This window comes from Diabrotica undecimpunctata, chromosome 5 (assembly GCF_040954645.1).
Source record: "Diabrotica undecimpunctata isolate CICGRU chromosome 5, icDiaUnde3, whole genome shotgun sequence".
Lineage (NCBI taxonomy): Eukaryota > Metazoa > Arthropoda > Insecta > Coleoptera > Chrysomelidae > Diabrotica > Diabrotica undecimpunctata.
The window spans coordinates 53,280,127-53,301,873 of NC_092807.1; the positions used below are offsets into that span (position 1 = coordinate 53,280,127).

Consider the following 21,747-nt stretch of genomic DNA (forward strand, 5'->3'; position numbering starts at 1 on the left):
CCGAGAAACAATCATAATAATGCCCGGATTAACAGAAGACGCTATACTCGGAATCGAATTTCTTAGGAAAAGTTATATTGACCTTACATTCGATCAAGATGGGAGTACACAACATACGCAGCTTCGAGAAGCAACTAGGAGCGATTTGAAGACACTACTCAAACTACGGAGCTATAAAGATTTCTAAGAAAAGAATTAAGGGAACTCGAGAAGATAACAGGTCCCACCAACTTAATAAAGCACGAAATAAAGTTGAAGAAGAGATCCCGTCAAGCAGCCGTAAAGACGGCACAACTCCACAATATTACCAATCATTAACCAAGAACTGGACAAGATGTTAAAAGAAGGAACTATTGAACCCTTCACAAGTGGTTGGAGTTTACCGATTGTACTAGTCAGAAAAAAAGACAACTCGTACAAATTTTGCTTAGACTTTCCAAGGGTCAACTAGCTATTAGATAAAGACGCATATCCGTTAGTCCGTTACCCAGAATAAGTATCCAAAATCTCTTCTTTTTTTCTTTTTTCCATTTTAACTTTGCACGCTAAAACTACACAAGCGGTAGCAGCGAGAAGTACATCATTTTCGTCGGACATGTTGAAATAGGCTGGTCTATAAAAATATTATTTACTGCTTGCAATCCAAATGAGGACGTTCCACGTTCAACACAAAAGTGATCAACATGTTATTAGAAACATGTTGCCAACAAGTTTCTGTAACATGTTACTAAGTGAGGATGGGCCTTTAGGATTAAAGTTTATATTAGTTAATATTTTTTTTTCAGTGTACTTATTTTATTATGCATTTTTCTTTCGGCGCGTTATTTTCCTTTTAAGTTAGTGGTTTTATTTCGATGTATGCAATCTGGGTTCATTTTCTTTATTGACATAAAAGAAATAATAACATAAATATTAACATATTTTCATCATTAAAAAATTACTAGATCCTTTCTAGTTAAAAATAGACGTTGTATACGATTTTTATTATATAACATTCAGTGTAAGTTAATGACATGTACAAAAAGATAAATGATATGCAATATTCATTTTACAGTGTTACAATTTATACAAAAAACATATAATTGTTTATTTGATTTTGGAGATCTTCTTCCATTTGTTAATTTGGGGTAAAATTATCTTTTGAATCATATTTCCTGGCTCCTCCACAGCAAGCGTAAAATAAATACCGATTAAAAAACTTAATATAACGCTTAGTACATAATCCTGAAACTAAAAAAAAATAATTTAGAATATGGAATAATAAAGTAAAAAAAATTATAAAAGAATTGTAATAAAACAATATATAAAGTATAGATATATATATATATATATATATATATATATATATATATATATATATATATATATATATATATATATATATATTTATATCGCTTCAATGGCGATATATTCCAAATAAAGCCTTGACCTCTTCTTCTGACCTTGACCCATCTTTTGTTTTGTGTCTTCTGTCGTCATTCATGTTTCACATCCATAACATACTACTTATTTGATAATAGTTTTTGTAGACCCTGATTTTCGATCTCTAGTGTGTGGTTTTGGAGCGAAACACATGAGCGAGTGAAAGTAAACTTTGTTTCTCTTTACTATTCTTCTTTGAATTTCTGGTTTGTCTATTTCCTACTTGTTTAATCTTCATTTTCGTAGGGTGTCTGTCCATTCCAAACGTTGGCAATTATTCTGATTATGATGACTTGTTGGTTGCTATACGGAATAGCTGTGTTGAGATTTTGCTATACCATGCTCTCAGGTTAGCAAGCTAGGATATTCTTTTCCGTCCTGCGGCCCTTTTCCTTTAATTTTACCTTGCAAAATGCATTGAAGTAGCTCATATCTGCCTTGATTTCTCATTATATGTCCCAAGTAATGCAGCTTACGGCCCTCACGCCCAACGATGTTGACCAAATCCGCGGTTATGTTCATCCTCTGTAGTACTTCTTTATTGGTGACTTTGTCTGTCCATGGTATCTTTAGGATTTTTCTGTATAACCCTAGCTCAAAAGTCTAAAGTTTTGATAGAGTTTCCGCCTTTAATGTTCACGTTTCTACTCTGTACAGAAGCACCGAGTACACGTAATATTTAGGGAGCCTTATTTTTGTTTCTAGTGTGAGGTCATGGCTCTTGAACACAGAGCTCATAGTCCAGATTGCACTTGATGCGCCTGAATGACTCATTAATTATAGTTTCCAAGTAGTTGTACTGTGAGACACGTTAAATTCTCACTTGGTTCACATCCAGTTACGCTCCAGTTAGTTTTCCTTGCTGATGATCATTAGCTTGATTTTGCTGATGTTTATATCCAGTCCATATGTTCTACTTGTTTCCCTTATTTTGTTCATTAAGTTTTGCAGCTCCTCTATGGTGTTGGAAAACACTATTGTACCATCTACATACCGGAGGCTATTGAGCTTGACTCCATTTATTGAGATTTCTTGATCAATATCTTTAAGTGCCTCTTCAAAAATGTAGTCCGAGTACAGATTAAATATCAGTAGTGAAATTATGCACCTGTGTCTTACTCCCCTTAATATTTTGACCTTATCTGTATATTCTACATTTATTCGGAGCACCGCTGATTGATTCCAATACAGTTTAGCTATTATTTTTAAGTCCCTTTCATCAATCCCTGTCCTCTTCAGCACTTCCATTATTTATTTATGCCTGACTCAATCGAAAGCCTTCTTGTAGTCAATCAGGGATGCAAAAACATCACAGCTGACATCTCTATATTTTTGAAACAATTCCTGCACGCTAAATAAAGCTTCCCTCGTACTAACGGCGTTCACAAATCCAAACTGAGTGGGCGCGATTTTTTCCTCGCATTTCCGGTAGATTCTTTTGTAGATGACTCTTAAAAACAACTTTAACAGATGGCTCATTAGGCTTATGCTCCTATAAAGTAAAGTTTTACCATCCTATTTGTAAACACGACATAATGTAAACTAAACTTCACATATTAATTTTTAAAGGGTTTTTAGCCTCATATTTAGTGGCTACATTCATGTAATATATTGACACTGATGATGGAATACTTATTCCGAAAACGTTTTGTCTTTTTAACATAGCCCGACGGGGTTTTTTTATATACCTTATTATAAAGGATTTTATTGGAAAATTTTTTATTATATGGTATACAGCCAACTACAGGAACTTAGTTTCCTTGTGGATGTTTCTTTTTTGCCTATTCTTGGTGTCCGTTGGGTCAATTACTTTTGTTTAATTTTTCTTTCCAATGTTCTTTGGTGTATAGACTGCCTATTTTTGTCTGTGTGTGTTATTTCTGTCGCATAGTTTTTTTGATGTATTGTTATCTCAATTTTTATATATCTAGTTGTTCTGTTATTTGTCCCTGTCTGCCCTACTGTTTTTCTAAATTCTGCACGTGTGTTTTATCTGTATTAGTCTTTTCTTTAGTCTGCAAAAAAATGGTAAATTCCTCATACAGTTTATTTATTTTTAACCAAATAATTGTGCGTTAGTAATTTAGTTTTTTCGACATTACAAGGGTTTGTGGCAACTAAACTTGTAGCTTTATATCTCATATTTAATTATATTTTTTACACTAAAGGCATAATAATTGTATTAAATCTTAGATTTCCGAGTGTGATTTTCCAGAATTAAAAAAATTAATAAGAAATAAACAATTTTTTTATCGATACTGTTTATCATGTCCTTTTCACATCACATACATAGACAATAGACAAAATTTACAAAATGCATCTAACAGTAAGTAATTTTGTTATTTGATTTTCCAAAGCCGCCTGCGGTTCTAACGTAATCATAATAAAATTGCATTGGATTTATCGACGACATGAGAAGTTTGTTGCATGTTTGATATTATTGTCAGAGTTTTTAATATGCAATTAAATTGTTTTTTTCAATGACCATAATAATAAAGTACAATATAAGGTACCTACTTTAGTACAACCTGTTTTTTAAGTTTTTATGCGTAAGAATATAAACCGTTTAGATAATGTAATTGACGTTTACTTTTCAATAATATATAAATAGAAATAAATGTGTTTTTTAGTAGGTAATTGTTGACAAACTGTTAAGTTAAATATAATCTACGGAAATAAATTAGCGATACACAATTTTACAATTAAGTAAAAGAGGTCGAATTGAAATTTTAATAATGATCTGTATTGATGATCGTTTTAGAAGTGTTTATTATTTTTAATGATTTCCAACCTGAAAAATAATTGTCGGGTCGGCGGACTAAAGCACCTAAGTCAAAATTTGACAAATTTGGTTTTCTACATAAATGATCGCATTTCGGTCCGACTCATCAACTGACCAAAGCACATAAGTCAATCTAGTTCCTTTATAACTACACTGAAAATTGTACCTTTTCAACATACACTTACGTTACAGTTCTAATACCGACTAAATCACATAACTCGACTTACGTTATAAGGTACGTAAACGAAATGGCGTCTGTATAATATATTATGACTTATGTTATAATGAAATTGTAAGATATGTAATTCACCTAATAAACACCTAATATGCCTAAAAGGCATATTATACACAAATCGTAGTTGATTCTACAAGGTCAAACGTTCTTAAATCTCAGATAAACACAGGTCTCAGCTGTAGTCTCACATAACATTTTGTGTGCGTATGTGGTGATATTGCATATTATTGAACATTGTTTAGCTAAGTTATAATAGTTATCGTTAAACAGCGGCATGTTGGGACAAAGAGCCAGACGTTTGGTTAAAATGTGTTTATCTAAAGGAAATAACGAAAGTAAGTATTTTTATTAGTATGTAATTATTATGTATGTGTGTTTGGATTTCTTGGGTTACTAATGAATAAATCATGCAGCAGAAGAATGCTAAGAAAACATTGTACAATTATTCAGTACACAGGTTAAATTACAGGATACAAAACTACACAATTCCGTAAGGCAATTTTAAATATTTTTCGTTCAAATATTTTTTATAATAATACTATACAATACATAATAATTATTTCTTTCGCATAAACATCTCATATTATGATTGTTAGTGCCATGTCGATTTTTAATTTACAACTTCTAAAAGGAATGATTTTATTTTAGAAAATTTACAATAATAGGTATTTTTTTATATTCTGGCTCTCGTTTAACTCTAGAAAAAATTACTATTGGATATGTTTGTCGTTTCTTATAAATTTTGAACGGTTTAGAAGTCTTTTATATTGATAATTTTTCGACTGTTCTAACAACCATTCAAATTTCGTCATTTTGTGTCATGTGGAACAATTTCACCCAATCATGTCAACATTAGACTGATAATTGCATTAAGTGCAATTTTCAATCCTTATGACAACACGATTGAGTTTGACAACTTCATCCAAATAAATTGCAAAATGTCACGTTACGGCAATGAGAATGTTCAAAGTATAAATGTACTTTCACTAACTGTACTTTTAATAAATAAATGTTTCGTTATGTTGAGTTATGATTTTTTTTTTCGAAAAATTATCCGCCGAATATCCCTCGGACATTGATGAATGCCTCATAATTTCATGACAAATTTCTCAAGCTCGTTGCTGCGTAACAGCACTCAGCCTTCGGCTTCGTGCTGTTACCAAGGAACGAGCTTTCGATTGTCATGAAATTATCTCGTCTGTTTTCAATGTCCTAGGGATATTACTACTAATAATAATTATATCGTAGCAGAAATTTGTAGGGTTGTTTGTTAACAGGGGTATGCCGATATGTTATAATTATTTTTTTTTTGTTTTAGAAGGAGAAACAGAAAACACCTCATCAGGTGTTTTTACTGAATGTATTGAAGAAAGTATTGAAGGAGGAGAAACAGAAGAAACCTCATCAGGTGGTTTTACTGAATGTATTGAAGGAGGAGAAATAGAAGAAACTTCATACGGTGTTTTTACTAAATGTGATGAAGAAAGTGACTTTTCTAGTGATGATTCGACAAAAGATCCTCAGTATCAACCGTCGTCCGATGACTCAACGTCTTCAGATGAAGATACCGTGGAAAAGCCCTTACATCCGCCACAACTTAGCACTAACCCTACACAGTCACGTATATTGAAAAAAAAATTAAACGTAACTTAGGTCTGGAATATAAAACGCTTAAAAGGAAAGTACTACCCGAGAGACGAGTTAAAGAGTTAACAATATATCGAATGAAATGCAAAGAACGATTATCAGCTGAAATACGGCAAGCTATATTTACAGAGTACTGAAAATTGGGATCATATTCCAAACGTGCAGCATTTATGGGATCATTAATGGAAATTCAAGATAAAACTACAGCAAGACAGCGCCCACTTGATCCAGAAAAGGAAAAGTTTAGACTGAAAACATACAAACATTTTTTGCTTGTCAATGGTAGTCGTCAACCAGTTTGTCGAGGTTGTTTATTAAAGATTTTGGATGAAAGTGACAACTTCATAAAGAAAGTGGCGTTAAAAAAAATAACATCTGTTGCTTGTGCACAGACTGATGATATGCGTGGCATTAATTTCACATCCAAACATAAAATTTCAGATGAAAAACGAGAGGAGATAAAAACTCATATAAAATCATTTCCATCCTATAAAAGCCATTATACAAGAAACACTACTTCGAAGAAATATTTACCATCCCACTTAACATTACGAAGAATGCATGAACTATACAAACAATGCCACCAAAATCCAGTTTCTATCAAGATCTATGGACAAGAATTCCACAAAATGAAAGTATCATTTAAAAAGCCTAGAATTGACACTTGTTTCACTTGTGATAAATTTCACATGCAAATACAACTTTGTACAGATGAACAATCTAAAGCCGAACTTGTTGGTGAACACGACAGGCATAAAATATCAGCAGATCAGGCATATCAGGAGAAAATATTTGATACACAACTAAGTAAAGATGACATCACGGTGCAGACTTTCACATTTTATTTACAACAGTGTCTACCGAGACCATCATTAAGTTCCTCAGTTGCTTTTTATAAAAGACAATTGTGGACTTACAACCTAACAATACATGACAACAGAACTGAAAAAGCCTTGTGCTATGTGTGGTACGAAACCATTGCTGCTCGAGGGGCTAACCAAATTGCCTCCTGTTTATACAAACATTTGCAGACCTTCTTATCGCCAACCGTAAAACACGTCATCTTCTACTCTGACACATGTGCTGGTCAAAATAGAAATTCCCACGTAAGTGCAATGTTCACATGGGTTCTACAAACACTCAATATCGATACAATAGACCATAAGTTTATGATACCAGGGCATAGTCATCTAGAAGTGGACACCGACCATAGCATAATTGAAAAGAAAAAGAAAAAAACCGAAATACAGATTTACCATCACCATGACTGGATGCAGCTAATAAAATCTAGCAGTCCCAAATTTGATGTAGTTTATATGAAGATAACAGACTTTTTAGATTTTTCTTCTCTTCTTAAAGGTCCGTTGGTTCAAAGACATAAAGATGTAAATAATGAACAATTTAAATGGCTACAGACAAAGTGGTTAAGGTACGAAAAAGATTTTGGTGTTATTTTATTCAAAGATTGCTTACACAGAGATGTGCCATTTAAATCCTTAAATCTGAAACGTAGAGGATCTGCTGCGATCCCTGATACAATATCCGTAATTTCTAATCAGCCAATGCCAATTTCTAAGGAGAAAAGAAATGACTTGTCACTGCTGCCTTTGATACCAGATATTTTTCACCAATTTTATAAGATTTACCTTCAACAGAAAATTTGCGTAACACAGATCCAGATATTGTGGAAGAAGATCAAAAACCCAAATTTTAAACAAACTATGTTAATAATATGTATATTTCTGTAGAAACCTTAAACACATGTCATTCTGTTGTATTGAACCAATGAACATAAGTCAAATAAAATACTTTCCAACTGTTTTGTATTATGTTTTAGTGTAGGAATAGTTTGAAGCCAAGAAAGTAACTTATAACACACAAAAATTATTTGTTACCTAATTGTCAATAAATCACTTATCAATTACTTTTTTGTGTATCCTGAAAAGTAACCTATTTTGACTTATGTGCTTTATTCCGCAGACCCGAGAATTATTTATAATAATTATTACATTCAACCATTACTATGATATTAAAAAGTGTCAATTTACGTGGAACGAATAAGGATCTGTCAAAAACTGGAAAGCCGCAGACCTACCCGATCGAATCTATCAGACAAAACATTGTCACTGAAATCACCGTGAAATCAACTTCTGCTTTATAAAGAATTACTGTGACCATGGTATATGTCCATGTTTTCTAGAAATACAGATTATCTGTATAAGATAAAATTATTTTAAGATTTGTCAGATAATGATTTTAGCCGACGGATGGAGTTTTGCGAACAAATGATGGATATATGTAATAACGACAAACATTTTGCAACCGATGGAATCGGTTAAACTCGAAAGTTATTGGTAAAATCAGAATCCCCATTGGATACATAAAGTCATCCACGTGCGCCAGTTCCGATCAAGTGTCAGATTTAATAATAAAGTTTCTCTTGGACCTTACCCAGTATTAACTTCAGAAGAAGAAGCAGTTCTAGAAAGATGGATTTTGACCTCATACAAGAAAGGATTTCCGTGTAGAATGGAAGAAATTCAAGCTTCTATGAAATATTTCCTTGACGCGGCCCCTAGAGAAAATCCGTTTAAAGATAACCATCCAGGAAGAGGATGGTATCACTCCTTCCTAAAACGTCACCCAAATATAACTCTAAGAACCGCAGAAGGAATAACAGCAGCTAGCTCAGTTGTAGCCAAAGCAGACATAAGAAACTAGTTTACTAATGTAGAAGACTATTTAAAGGAAAAACAATTATTTGATATTCTTGAAGATCCCAGGAGAATCTACAATGGAGATGACCTGTTTTTGGCTTTGTACAACAAATACAACATCATTCAAAAAAACAATATCACAGTGATGTTTACATTTTCAGCTTGTGGTGTTGTGACCCCACATATGATTATCTATGCTTACAAAAGACTGCCAGCTGAAATTGTTAAATCTGTACCTGACACCTGGGGAATTGGATGCAGTGATAACGGTTGGATGAAAAATCAGCTGTTCTACGAATGTATAGGAAACATTCTTTATCCTTACTTAAGCAAAAATAACATCAAAATTTCCAATAGCCTTGTTCGTCGATGGTCACAGCACACATTTAACCTATGAAATAAGCGAATTACACACAAAGCTACAGATAATTCTAATTGCTCTGTACCCTGACAAAAAGAACAAGATAGAGACACGGAAGTCAGTAAAATTACATTCGAAACATTTAAAAAGATTGTTGGAGAGAAAAAAATGGAAATTCTTAAAAACTTTGTTGAAAGTGATGCACATAATTCCGATTTTTTGACATTGTATTATGTTTATAAAGAATTTTTGGATGCAAGTCCATCCGTGAATACTGATCAACTGGAAGATATGAATAAACGCGAATATACAGAGCAGCAAGGACGAACGGACCAATTCCATGGGACGATCCAATCTGAAATCTGTGAGCCAGAATTAACTCTTGAAATCAGAAATTTACAGGATGAAAAAAATGAGGGTTTTATTAAGCATACGTCGGAAATTATCGTAAATGAGCAATTGTTTGATATTGAAAATATTCCTATTCTAATAGAAGAAAATACTAGCTTCGACAACCAAATGCCTAGCACTTCATCGCTCGCCTCTGAAAACGTCTTATTAAATAAGTCATCTTCATCAATCAGCGATTATGTTATTTGGCCGAAAACTCTTGAAAGAAAAGGAAAAAAAGAGACGGAGAAACTACCATTTGTTCTAACTTCTTCAGTTAGGAAAAATGCAATTAAAGTAAAAATAGCTGTAAAAAAAGAAATGGAGATGAAAAAAGAGAAACGTAAGACTGAAAGGTTGAACAAAAAAGAACTAAAAGGAAAACAAATGAATAAAAAAAGCAGCAACAAAAAGAAAGCCTAAACATAATTATACAGAAAGATCACCAAACAACACTAACGTTAAACTTGTTTTTAAAAATACTACAGATCCAGAAGCCGTAACAAGCACAACTGGTGATATAGAAAACAATGATCCCAATATGAAATATTCTCCAAATGTAAGTGTTAATAGCTGTGCAACCAAGGAAGTATCTAAAATAGTACACGCAGACGATGGTGATGCTTTACTCAACGTATCGGAAACCTTGCCAAAAATGGACTTCCAAGATAGCCCTGAAAACATCGAAAGTTACCTTACTGTTGTGCCAGAAAAAACAAAAACAAAACTTACTGGAGTAAAATGTTCAAATTGTTCCAGAACGTACCATATAAAATGTATTTATGGGCTATTTGCCCCTGTTCATTTCTTAATTTGTGGACGTTTTTTCTTCCAATGGACATGCTTTGTCTGAGTACTTTCAAGCTTTTGTTTTCTTCTATTACTCTAGTTATTTCCATCGTATTGTATCGTCTCAGATCTTTTCTAACTTCCTTTTTAATTTTCTTATTCAAAATTCTTAGTTCATTTTGGTTATGATTTTGATTTTCCCTAAGTTTTCTTCTTTCCTCTAGAAGATGTTTTGTGTTGTGGCTTAATTTTTTGTTATTGTTTTCAGGACGAGGACAGTATTTCTTTTCAGCTTCTTTCAATATTTGAGTAATATTATTTAAAATTACCGGCAATTTTGAATGTCAGTTACGCGCGAGACATTACAATTGCTTAAACAAAAGTTTTATGAACTTGACGGTAACAATTCAATATCTTTTAATTAGAGTGACTTTCAACAAAAATCAACATCAAAACTTCAAAGATGAAGAGTGCAACTTTCGTATGCAATTTTTGCATTTTGTCGTAAATTAAGTAGGTTTTTATAAAGCTGTTACATAAAAAAATATTCCGAGATTTTTGCCATTTTTTACGTTTCTGATGAGATCAATAAAATGTATCACTTATATATACCATTCGCTTTAAAACTTTCATTGGTAGGCCTAATCTTCAAAACTTATAACATTACATTTCGATTTTCAGTTTTGGCAACAAATATGAGGCATTGGCACGTAAGCCAAAAAACGCTGATTTTACGCTGTCTTTGAACTTATAAATTACAAACGATCTCACTTCACAGAAAATGCTTCCACGGTATTAGGTGTAATTTGTAGCTTAAGTTGTGTACTTTTTAAAAACGTACTCCTGCATTTAAAAATAAGCAGTTTTAAACGTTATAGATTATTTGTAATGTAATACAGGAGTGTTTGTAATTCAGCATTTTCCAGGCGTATTTTAAATGAGTCATATTTGTTGCCAAAACTCGATATCAAAATTTTGTTATAGTTTTTGAAGATTAGGCATTAATAATGAAAATTCCATAGCAATCAGTCAATGGAAGTAATAAATTTTATTGATCTTATAAGTACATACAATTCTTGTTTGAAATATTTTTTGTCCCAAAATTGAAAATCTCAGTAAATTTCGCTTATTCGATTTTAAGGGGTTCAGTGATATTTTCGTCTCTTGACTACGATGACTGGACTAATGCGTTTTTTGTTTTTCTTATTTAAATGAGAACGAACCAAATCTGCCAATGTCTTACCATTTTCCAAACGTCAAAATATATGGGCTCCAAATTAAATCTGTTAATCATTAGGATACATGGACAGTGAACTAAGTATACACAATAGAGGCAGTTACTCAGAACGACAAATAATTTTGATTCCATAAGCTTCTTAATTGGACCTAAAATAAAACATTATTATAGAACTATAATTTTAAATAAACAAAACTATTTTAGAATTTGGGAGAAATGGAGAATAAATTGTATTAGTAAATAAAATTATTAAGGGGCATTGTTATAGCCCTCATTTTTTTGAGATATTTCAGAAAAATTTTATTTTTTCGAGAAAAAGCTATTTTGGCGACATAAATACAGTGAACCTGCTTAATTCGAACTTCTCCCATTCGAAATCTTCTTTAATTAGAATTATTATTCTGGTCCCTAGCATTTTCTATATAAATATCGGTAAAAAGTCATGAATAATTCGAATTATATTTTGGATAATTCGAACTTTTCTATAACCTAAAATATCAACTTAATGCTGGAAATTTTCGCGAAAAGAGGTAGTATTTTTTCCTGTCCTCAGGTGCCACTTACACCATTGTACATTGTACCCGTATCTGGTACCTAAATTCTCCTCCACTCGGCACGACCGACCCTTCAGTTAAGATGCGTTGGCGTTGCAATCACCGCAATCACGTCTGTATGTCACTGCGTTTTGAGCGTAGATGTCGTCGCTTGGTAAACTTCGAACATACAAAACTTTGACGTTATCGAAAAAAATAGTGGCAGTTAAAGAAGTTGAAAAGGGGACGAAGAAAAAATCTGATACTTCCAAGGAATTTGGAATTCCTCCTAACACATGATAATTCACACCTACTTCTTCAAGTAGGTAGAATAAAGAAAAAATCTCAGGACTAAAGGTGCGAGCGGTAAAGAACGAAAAATTTTAAGGGAGCCAGAAAACCCAAATGTGTTTTAAAATGGTTTGAACCAGACAGGGATAAAGAAATTCACGTGAGCGGTCCCGTTATAAGAAGCAAAGCTGCACAATTTTTTATTGAAATGGGTAAAAACAACTTTAAGGTGAGTACACAGTGGCTAGACGGCTTTAAAGAACCAACAAAATTTCATTAAAATCCATTTGTGAAGAAAGTGGGAGCGTTAATCAGCAAGAATCCAACGAATGAAAAAAAAATGGGAGGAGATGATTTAGGATATAGATGAAAGAGATATCTTCAATGTTGACCAGAGTAATCTTTTTTTTAATGCATTCCTGCTAAAACACTGGCATTTAAAAATGGAAAATGTTACGGAAGAAAACTAAACAAAGAAAGAGTCACTCAGAAATGCTGCCTCTACTGATGATTGGCAAGTCGGCTAATCCGCATTGTTTTAAGAACGTCAAGTCCAAACCAGTGAAATATGTGAGCAGCTCAAAAGCTTGGATGGCTAGAAATATTTTAAAGAAATGGCTGATGAAATTAGACAGAAAGTTCATAAAAGAAAAAAGAAAAGATAGTGTGTTTATTTACAACTGTACGGCCTACAACTCTGTCCCACTAATGGAAAAGGTAAAATTTATTTTTTTCCTCCCAACGTGACTTTAGTTCTCCAGCCTATGGACCAAGACATCATAAAAAACATTGGTTAAAAACATATTGACGGAAGATTCTTCTTCTTAAAGTGCCCTCTCCTCAATGGAGGTTGGCTACTACAATTTTAAAATCTTCTCTATCTTCAGCTGTTCTTATTAGCTGTTCAAAATTTAGCCCTGTCCATTGTCGGATGTTTCTGAGCCACGATAGTCTTTTCCTTCCTAGGCCTCTCTTTCCCTCGATTTTTCCTTTTACTATAAGTTGGGCATATTGGTACTTATTATTTCTCAGTATGTGGCCTAGGTATGATGTTTTTCTAACTTTTACTGTGTGACGGAAGATTACAACTTCCTTAAAATAAAGTTAGATATTCTTCAAGCCTCGCGAATGTGTAAGAAAGTAACGCCCGAAACGATCAAACACTGTTTAAAAAAGCTGGTTTTGTAAAAGAAAGAGAAGGCAGAAAACGCTAACGAAACTTTAATAGAAGAGCTGCTTTCTGTCGACGGCTGAAGGGATGTCATTTCTGATCCTGCCGTTTCTTATAAAGATTTTGTAAGTGTCGATGAAAATGTTGCAGTGCAGCCGAAGCAACGAACCATATTACACAACTTAGATGGTACTTTGAAAGTAAAAATGACTTGTCACTCTATTTTTAGTTCACCTTAGAATACCTTAGAATCTTTTGTCATTGCCGAGAAGCTAAATTCTAAAAAGCAGCTAAAAATTTCGGATTTCTTTGAAAAAAATTAAAGTCTGTTTTTTTTGTTAATTGTAACAAATGTTCTTATTTTCAATAAACTTTTGAGACAAAATGTTTTATTGTTTTAATGACGCGTTCTCATTGGGCGATTTTTATCTACCCAGAGTTGGCCGAAAATACCAATGAGAACACCTGCAATATTGACAATAATTGACCATTTTTTATAGCTTGCAAATTTTCTAATTTGTACTTTTGGCAAAATTATTTCCCATTTTTTTCGGTTGACAAAATTCGGGCAAGAATAGGAACGAGAACATATGCAAAAGATAAAAATGGTCAACTATTGTTGATTTTTATTGTTTGCAGATGTTTTAGTAGGTATCATTGTTTTTTGTAGATATATTTTCAACCCTAGAACCACACGATGATGATTGGGACATATCTAGTACCGTGACGTCAGATACGTCATCATTCTAATTTTACCGCTATTTTATATCGAAAACTTAATTTAATGTACAGAACAGACAATTGTAAACTAAATAACCAAACTCATAATAGATTTTAGTGAAAAATACGTTTATTTGATTGATCTATAAAAAAAATTATAAAATACATTAGAAGTACATAAACGAAAGATTAAAAAAAAGTAATATAATTCTTCATATTCCAAGTTATAAAATGGAACAAAAAAACAACAAAAAACGGTTAAACAAAATAAAAAATTACAAAATTTTCATTAACTAATTATAATGCTGGGGACAAAAAATTCGTTTGTGCTAACCACACACACTTTTATTACAATGGTCACAACTGTAATTTCCTCTCCTTCTCTTTTTCCAATCACAGAAGGCACACAATCCTGGTCTTTTCGAGCTTTCTTTTTGAGCGTCAGTAGCTATATTTGTAGCAAAAGGGACATCTTTATCCAGCAATATAGATATTTGCGTCTTTAGAGCAACTGGAATTCTCGAATTTTAAATTCTTCGCTTCATGTGAGTAGCCGATAAGGCGAGCGATAAGTTTTTTAAAAATTGAGATACCGAAACAGGTGTATCTACATTCAGTTTGTAAATTACAAAAACATTCACAGCAGCAGCATCAAGAACTCCAAAAAAGTACCTCATAGGCCATCGGTTGGATTTTCTTTTGGTGGTCTTTGAATGACAGAGCTGATCAAACAGTAGAATACCAACGTTTTATCTGGACTGTACAAAAATCGTAAAGGAATCTCCCTCTTATTTTTTCGAAGGGTGCCTACTAAAGTTAGATTATTCTTCCTAAGTTCCTTAGACAGTTGACAAGACGAAAACCAGTTGTCGGTGGTAACGTTTCTGTTTGAGTTCTTGATTGGTTCTACCAAGTAAGACGACGTTGAAATACTGACAAAGCGTATGAATCTGTAAACAAAAAACAAGTACCTGCAAGGAAAATGGGTCCGACTTGTGGCAAAAAATGCAGGTTAAACTGTCGTTTACGAATAAAGGAGACATCAAGACAAGATTTTTTAATGCGTATTGGAGTTTGGAAGATTTAAAAAACAAAGATAATTCATTATTAGACATACCATAGAAATTAAACCAAAATACAGATATTCTTCAACACAAAATTTTCGAAAACTAAACACTGGATTTAATTCTACAGTAAACAACCATCACATTAGAGTTTGCAAAGCATTTTTAAAAAATACTCTTGCTATAAACGATCGACTCTACAGTTGCTACAGTTCTATCCAAAAAAAAACAGAGTGTGGTTTAATACAAGTTGAATTACACGGAAAACATGGCAAATAACGTACTGTGGAACCGGAGATTTATGAAGGTGTCAAACATTTTATAAATGCTATACCACGCGTCGAATCACATTACCTTAGAACCGAGATGGCACGTGAATATATCTAGTGTGAAAAGTCTTTAGCTGATTTATATCGAGACTACAAAGATAAATGTACAGAAGAAAACTTATCATTTGCGTCTGTATCTACCTTTAACTGCATTTTTAATAAATACTAACATTTACTTCTACACACCAAAAAAAGATCAGTGTAATCTTTGTGAAAATTTCAAAAATGCTGATAAGGATGGAAAAAAAATATTATTGTCGCGTACGAAAACCACTTGAAAGAAAAAGAACTGTCCAGAAAATAGAAAGAAAAAGACAAAAATACTAACATAGATTCAAGAATAGTCGATGTAAATGACTTACAAGCTGTGATGCCAGTACCAAAAGGCCAAGTTTCATTATTTTCTTATAAAACTAAAATTAACTGTTTTAATTTTACTGCGAGCGACTTGTCGAATGCTATTTTTGGGACGAAACGGAGAGGAAACGTGGTGAGAATGAGATTGGAGTTGTAATCTGAAATATATAAAAAAAACCTGGTAAAGAAGTGGACTTTATATTTTATTCTGATAATTGTTGCGGACACCAAAAAATATATACATTCTACAGCATATGCGTACTATTGCGTACGCATATTGGCGTAGTCCGTTTGAAGAGGTTTACTCTCCGGACACTGGAACTCACTTAAGCATGGGTGTATGTTACCTGAAGTAAAATCTAATTAAAATATTAAACATCATATAATATTATAAACAACATGTACAATCTTTGGTAACACATTACATTTTAAAGGGTTTTTACCCAAATATTTTGGTGGCTCAGGCATGGTAACCTGTAAGTATAACCATTTTATTGTTTTTTAACCTTAGTCAAAATTTTAAACCACGTTTGCTGTAATTAAATGGTTTATACTTATTTTAGGTATTTTAACCTGATGATGGAACAGTTGTTCCGAAAACGTTCGTGCTTGTAATGTTGCCCTTTTAAGGGTTTTTATAAAATAAAATATACCCACATACAAAGACTAACCTCTTTTGTTATACGTGGTATACAGCCAACTACAGGAATTATTTTCCTTGTGTATTTTACTTTAATATTACTTCAAATAAAAATTGATCATTTTATTTATTTTTAAAAGTAAAATATTTCAAATTGCCACATAAGTATCAGTATATTTTTTATATACCGTAAATACTTTACCGGACATCGGAATCTGGTGCTATGTCTGCCAGAAATGGATTAGAGTGTTTACTATGAGATGACAGTGTTAGATTCTAGGTAATTTCAAATACAAAGTCACGGAAACCATTTATTTATAGATATGTTTACCAGACCCATAGGTAAACAGTAAACAGTGTTACCAGATACAGGGATCTGGTAACGTCAATAAATGTTACTGACAAATTTAATGCCGTCGTGAACGTGAAAAGTTAAAATTTTCTTAAGTTTCCAATAACTGGGAAGATATTACAAGGGAAGAGTACCAAAGTCTTTTTCATGACTAGACATTGATCAGACGTCAGTTATGCGATAGTTAAGAGACTTAAATCCGAATAAAATAGTGTGCATTCAAATTATTTTGAAATCGATGTAGTAACTAACAAAGACACTATCTACTTTAAAATCCTTAAATGGAATCAGCTTCGATTACTGTTCTCTATCTGCGCTTTGTATATTTATTTTTCCTTTCTCACCAATTTTAGACATAAGGTTTACATTGAATATTTGGTCATCACCGTTAAATATATCATTTATTGTAGTGATTGTAATTAAATACCTTTACCTTCTCCATGTGTAACTCTTGAAAGTACTGTATAGATATTTTATAACAGAAATCAAATACGCTCAACATAAGTAGTATTTACTTATATTTCATCAACTTAAAATTGTTATTTACCTCCAAGATTATGCGACATACCATAAACACCTAAAGCACATCCCAAAGAAAATATAGGCCTAATTATACATCCAAGCAAGGATGCTTTGGTTCCAATAATTTTTATAGATCCCATTTTGATAGCCAAATAAATGAGTCCAACAGATGTACTACACCATATTATATTAAGTACCTAAAAAACATATTAATTTATATCATATAATATATTTTAATATTAATTAAAATATTAATTTGAAAATTTAAGTTTATGGCTAAAATGTAATACTTAAATTGCGTGGCTAGAAATGTACCTTTTTTCTTTATTGCAACTAATTAAATAAACTTTCGAGGTTTTCATCCATAAAAGTTAAATATTATGTTTATAGGGGATTAAGTCACAAAATTAATTATTGCAATAAAAATTACATTTTTAATTAACGTTTAGATTTCCATTTGGGCATTCGTTTTCAAAAAAGATTATAAAAAAAAATGTGCGAAAAAGTATAACCAAACAAGTTGTTAAGCCAGTTATATTTTAAAAAAATTACCGTTGATCTTCGGCCTCAACCTTGTAGGCAGTATACGTGCTTTTAAAAAAATCTGAGAAAAATGTTTGTGCCCTCAGAATATTAAATTCTGATTTTGTGTATTTTTGAATTACTTGTTTTTGTAGTTATATGTTTGTGTAGTGAGTGTTACATATGTATAATTTTAAATAATATGTCTTCTACTTTCTATTAATCCGCTTTTATTTATATATTCTAGTTGTTGACTTCTTATTTTACCATTGGCAACTATAGCCTGATTCATTTTGGTGATGGGTTTGCCACACATTTTTCTTTATTAACTCTTCAGTGAGCACACCAGTTTTATAACATGCGAGTTAGCGCGGGACTCTGAGTCCGCACTTAATTAGGAACTTATCCTATTTGAACTAAAAATAATTACAATTTAAAAAACAGTGATTTTTTAAAAACGACAACTTATTTTCCATAGCATAGTCATTGCATATTCCAAAACACATAAATTTGTGACATCTAATACAAAAATATATCGTAGGTCTATTTTTTCTACGGACGTAATATTTACATCTGCCTTTTTGGGCATAAGATATATTTTGTTGTCGTTCTCTTCTTAAAAACCACAAATTTCCCCAGTTGTTCGTTTCAAAGTCGTTGGTCATGAGATAATTAAAGCCCTTGTAGAAAATGATCTTGAAAGTAACGCAAAACCTAGATCTCGTAAACATTTTCGTCTTACGATGGTCTTCTCTTCAGTATTATTTGCATAATAAACAACTTGACTGTTAATTCCAGCAACATTCAGACAAGCATGCATAAAAACGACCATTGTCCACCTTCTTGTAGTTCTTGCGGCCAAGCGCGCACGGACTGACAGTCCGCATCGATAAAAAACAAGGTATTATCACTTCGAGCCGTGCCTCTGTACTAATGATGGATCGATCAATGCAGAAAGCTACAAAACGTTGCAGGGTGGGAGAAACAAATTAAGGCCAGTTATGCACGAAGATACAAAAGTACCGACTGAGAGTCCGTCCGCTCCCACTGGAGGGTTAAGTAGAATGATAGCTGCTTCTTCCATTTTTCTCTTTTTCATGTCTGTTTATTTTTCGAAAGGATCGAAAAATAAAAAAAAAAAAAAACGTTTTTGTTTACTCATTTATTTGTACATAGCCTTAAAACTCAGTTGGTAATTCAACAGTTTTCAACATTTTTTTCTTCCACATTATCAAATTCTATTGTAAAAGTCCCCATTTAACTCTTTCATAACGATAAAATTTGAAAATATCACGTTTTTTTACCCTTTTCGCACTTTTTTATACCTTACCTCAAAATCAGATAGTTAGATGTATCCTTTTTTATATATTTTCTTACGGGCTATGAATCATCATTGTTAAAATAATCATTTTTAACTTACAAATTATCAAATTGCAAAAAAAATCGCGATTTTCTAATATTTTCCCACTTTATTGGCTCATAACCTTAAAAAAATCTAGTGACTAAATGGTCGAATTTCCGCGTATTTTTTTATCGCACCCTTCAATTTTGTTATAACACTTGTCTTTTTTTTCTTAAATAGTCAAAACTTGAAAAAAACTGTTTCTAAACATTATTTTATATCTGACTCGTTAATTACATAAAGAGATATCTCTAGGATCACCTCAATAGGAGAAGAATATTATTATTTTTTAAATATTTTTTTTAACATTGTGAAAATTATTTTATAAATTCAATTGGATTTAAACGAGCCGAAACTTTGTCGTTATCATGGTTACGGCTCATGCACGTAGCAGACATTGTTGTTGTCGCCGCTGCTTTCGTCTTAGTGTCGCCATCGTATCGCCTTCGTGTCGCCGTCGCCCTTCGTATCGCTTTGACTGTGTTAGCCGATAGAGTACGATACGCGCGCCTATAGGATATATGGCAATTATAATATTTAACTCTAAACTTCGATTTGACCAACTACTTAGAGAGTTTCAATATGACTTGAGATTTTCGATATTAACTCGCAACGAATTTTAGGACAAAGGGATGATACATCCCAAAGGCATGCTCTATCATTATCTAGTAACTTATTTATTTTGATAAACATTTGGCACTAGACTATATGTAGGCAATATGCATTATCAGCTAAGGCTAAGTGATATATGTGGGATAAATTTTACGAAACTTTTGTAACACTGCTCCCTCCTTTATAGTTATTCGCCTCGAATAACTGGTCTATCAGTTAGACCAGTTCGAGACCAATTGCAACCAACAGGGTGGATCAGTTTACTTTTTGATAAAAACTGAATGTGGTAAATTAGACCGTCTATTTTCTGCAGGATGATTTACGGGCTTTCCCAGTTTCGTTAAAGTTTTCAACAAATTTATTTCTTATATGTGGGATTGTATAACAGTATGGGTCACTTCTTTCTGATGTTGTACCTGTAACATGCATGTCGAGCCTATCATTAGCTTTATGACTTTGAAGCTTTAAACTTTTACAAGCAAATTCGTAGACGTTTTCCAATTTTTCTTTAAAATTATTAAGTTACGTGAGAGATGAACATTATTCTTTGCAGAAAGGCAATCTTCCAAAAATCAGATCTTGAGGAAGCTTCATTTCTTTTCTGGTGATCATCATCGATGAAGAATAACTGGTTGCTGCATAGCAACATCTTCATGGAAGTTCTATAGGCTAACAGAAATAGAGAACTTAAAGTATAACAATATTTTTGATTATCAGAGATAAATATTGAAAGGTATTGACAAAGAGTTCTTTATGTCTTTCGACGATCCCGTCTGTTAGAGGAGGCGGAGTGCGATATTACTTAATACCGAAGTTTTTAAATTTCATCCTTGATTAAAATGCAACTTTAAAGAAACTTAGTCTCTTGATAGGACGTGTGTTATGAATCTATACTTTCTTACATAAATCACATTTCTTACACCAATCATCTACATCTCGGCGACAATTGATCCAGTAAAATCTGTCTCGATCTCTGGCTGGTGTTCTTCTTTTGACACGAAAATGTCCTCCAGAAAGGCGACTACGAAGTTCGTGTAACACACTTTTAATGTGTGATTTTGGCATCACCACTTGTTAACCTGTACGGTACTCATCGGGACTTTTCCACTTTCTAAACCATTGAAAAGATACAGAGATTTCTATTAAGCCCAGTATGCCTTTATAGTTCGAGTGTATCTGACTACTTCCTGCCAAATAGCTCTTACTCAATTTTTAAGCCATTTCTCCTATGACTTTTAATTCAATATCTCTTTTTAAGGTTTTCCATGGAAGTTTAATAGTTGCCTTTTTCCTGTAACTCTGGTCCTCGGAGATTTACTCTTTGGTTATATTCTTTTTTCTTTAAACTGGCACTGAATTTGAACCTGTAATTCGTTCAAAGTATCTTGGCATTCTTGTTATTGTTTATTCTAGAAAATTGACACCAGTTATATTGACTTTTCTATTTCACTTCTACTAGTCGGTAGTTGCAACTTCAAATTCCAGAGTATCTTTTTCACTTCTGTGGTCACGTATGAGAAATCTATGTTTTAGAGACCTATACTTACAATTATTTCTAGTGGGACTATGTAACGAGCTTCTAAATGTCGATCTGATCGACCTTTTAACCTCATTATTTGCTTCTTCTGTTCTTGCCTGGGATCAGCTTCTGC

At 32.7% G+C, this 21,747-nt stretch overlaps 1 protein-coding gene across 3 annotated transcripts in view; it reads right to left on the reverse strand.

Annotated features, from left to right (window-relative positions):
• Nucleotides 1–871: 871 nt before the first annotated feature.
• Nucleotides 872–21,747, reverse strand: part of LOC140440628 (nose resistant to fluoxetine protein 6-like) — a 131,310-nt gene continuing 110,434 nt past the window's right edge. The window contains exons 10-12 of one of the 3 annotated variants that reach the window (XM_072530994.1): nucleotides 17,606–17,756; nucleotides 11,587–11,729; nucleotides 872–1,230 (exon numbers count right to left, since the gene is read on the reverse strand). In XM_072530994.1, coding sequence (XP_072387095.1) covers nucleotides 1,087–1,230; nucleotides 11,587–11,729; nucleotides 17,606–17,756 — 438 coding nt within the window. In that variant the 3' untranslated portion in view covers nucleotides 872–1,086. Of the gene's footprint in view, nucleotides 1,231–11,586; nucleotides 11,730–17,584; nucleotides 17,757–21,747 lie in introns of all 3 variants that reach the window. The other 2 variants (XM_072530993.1, XM_072530995.1) reach the window with 2 other exon arrangements.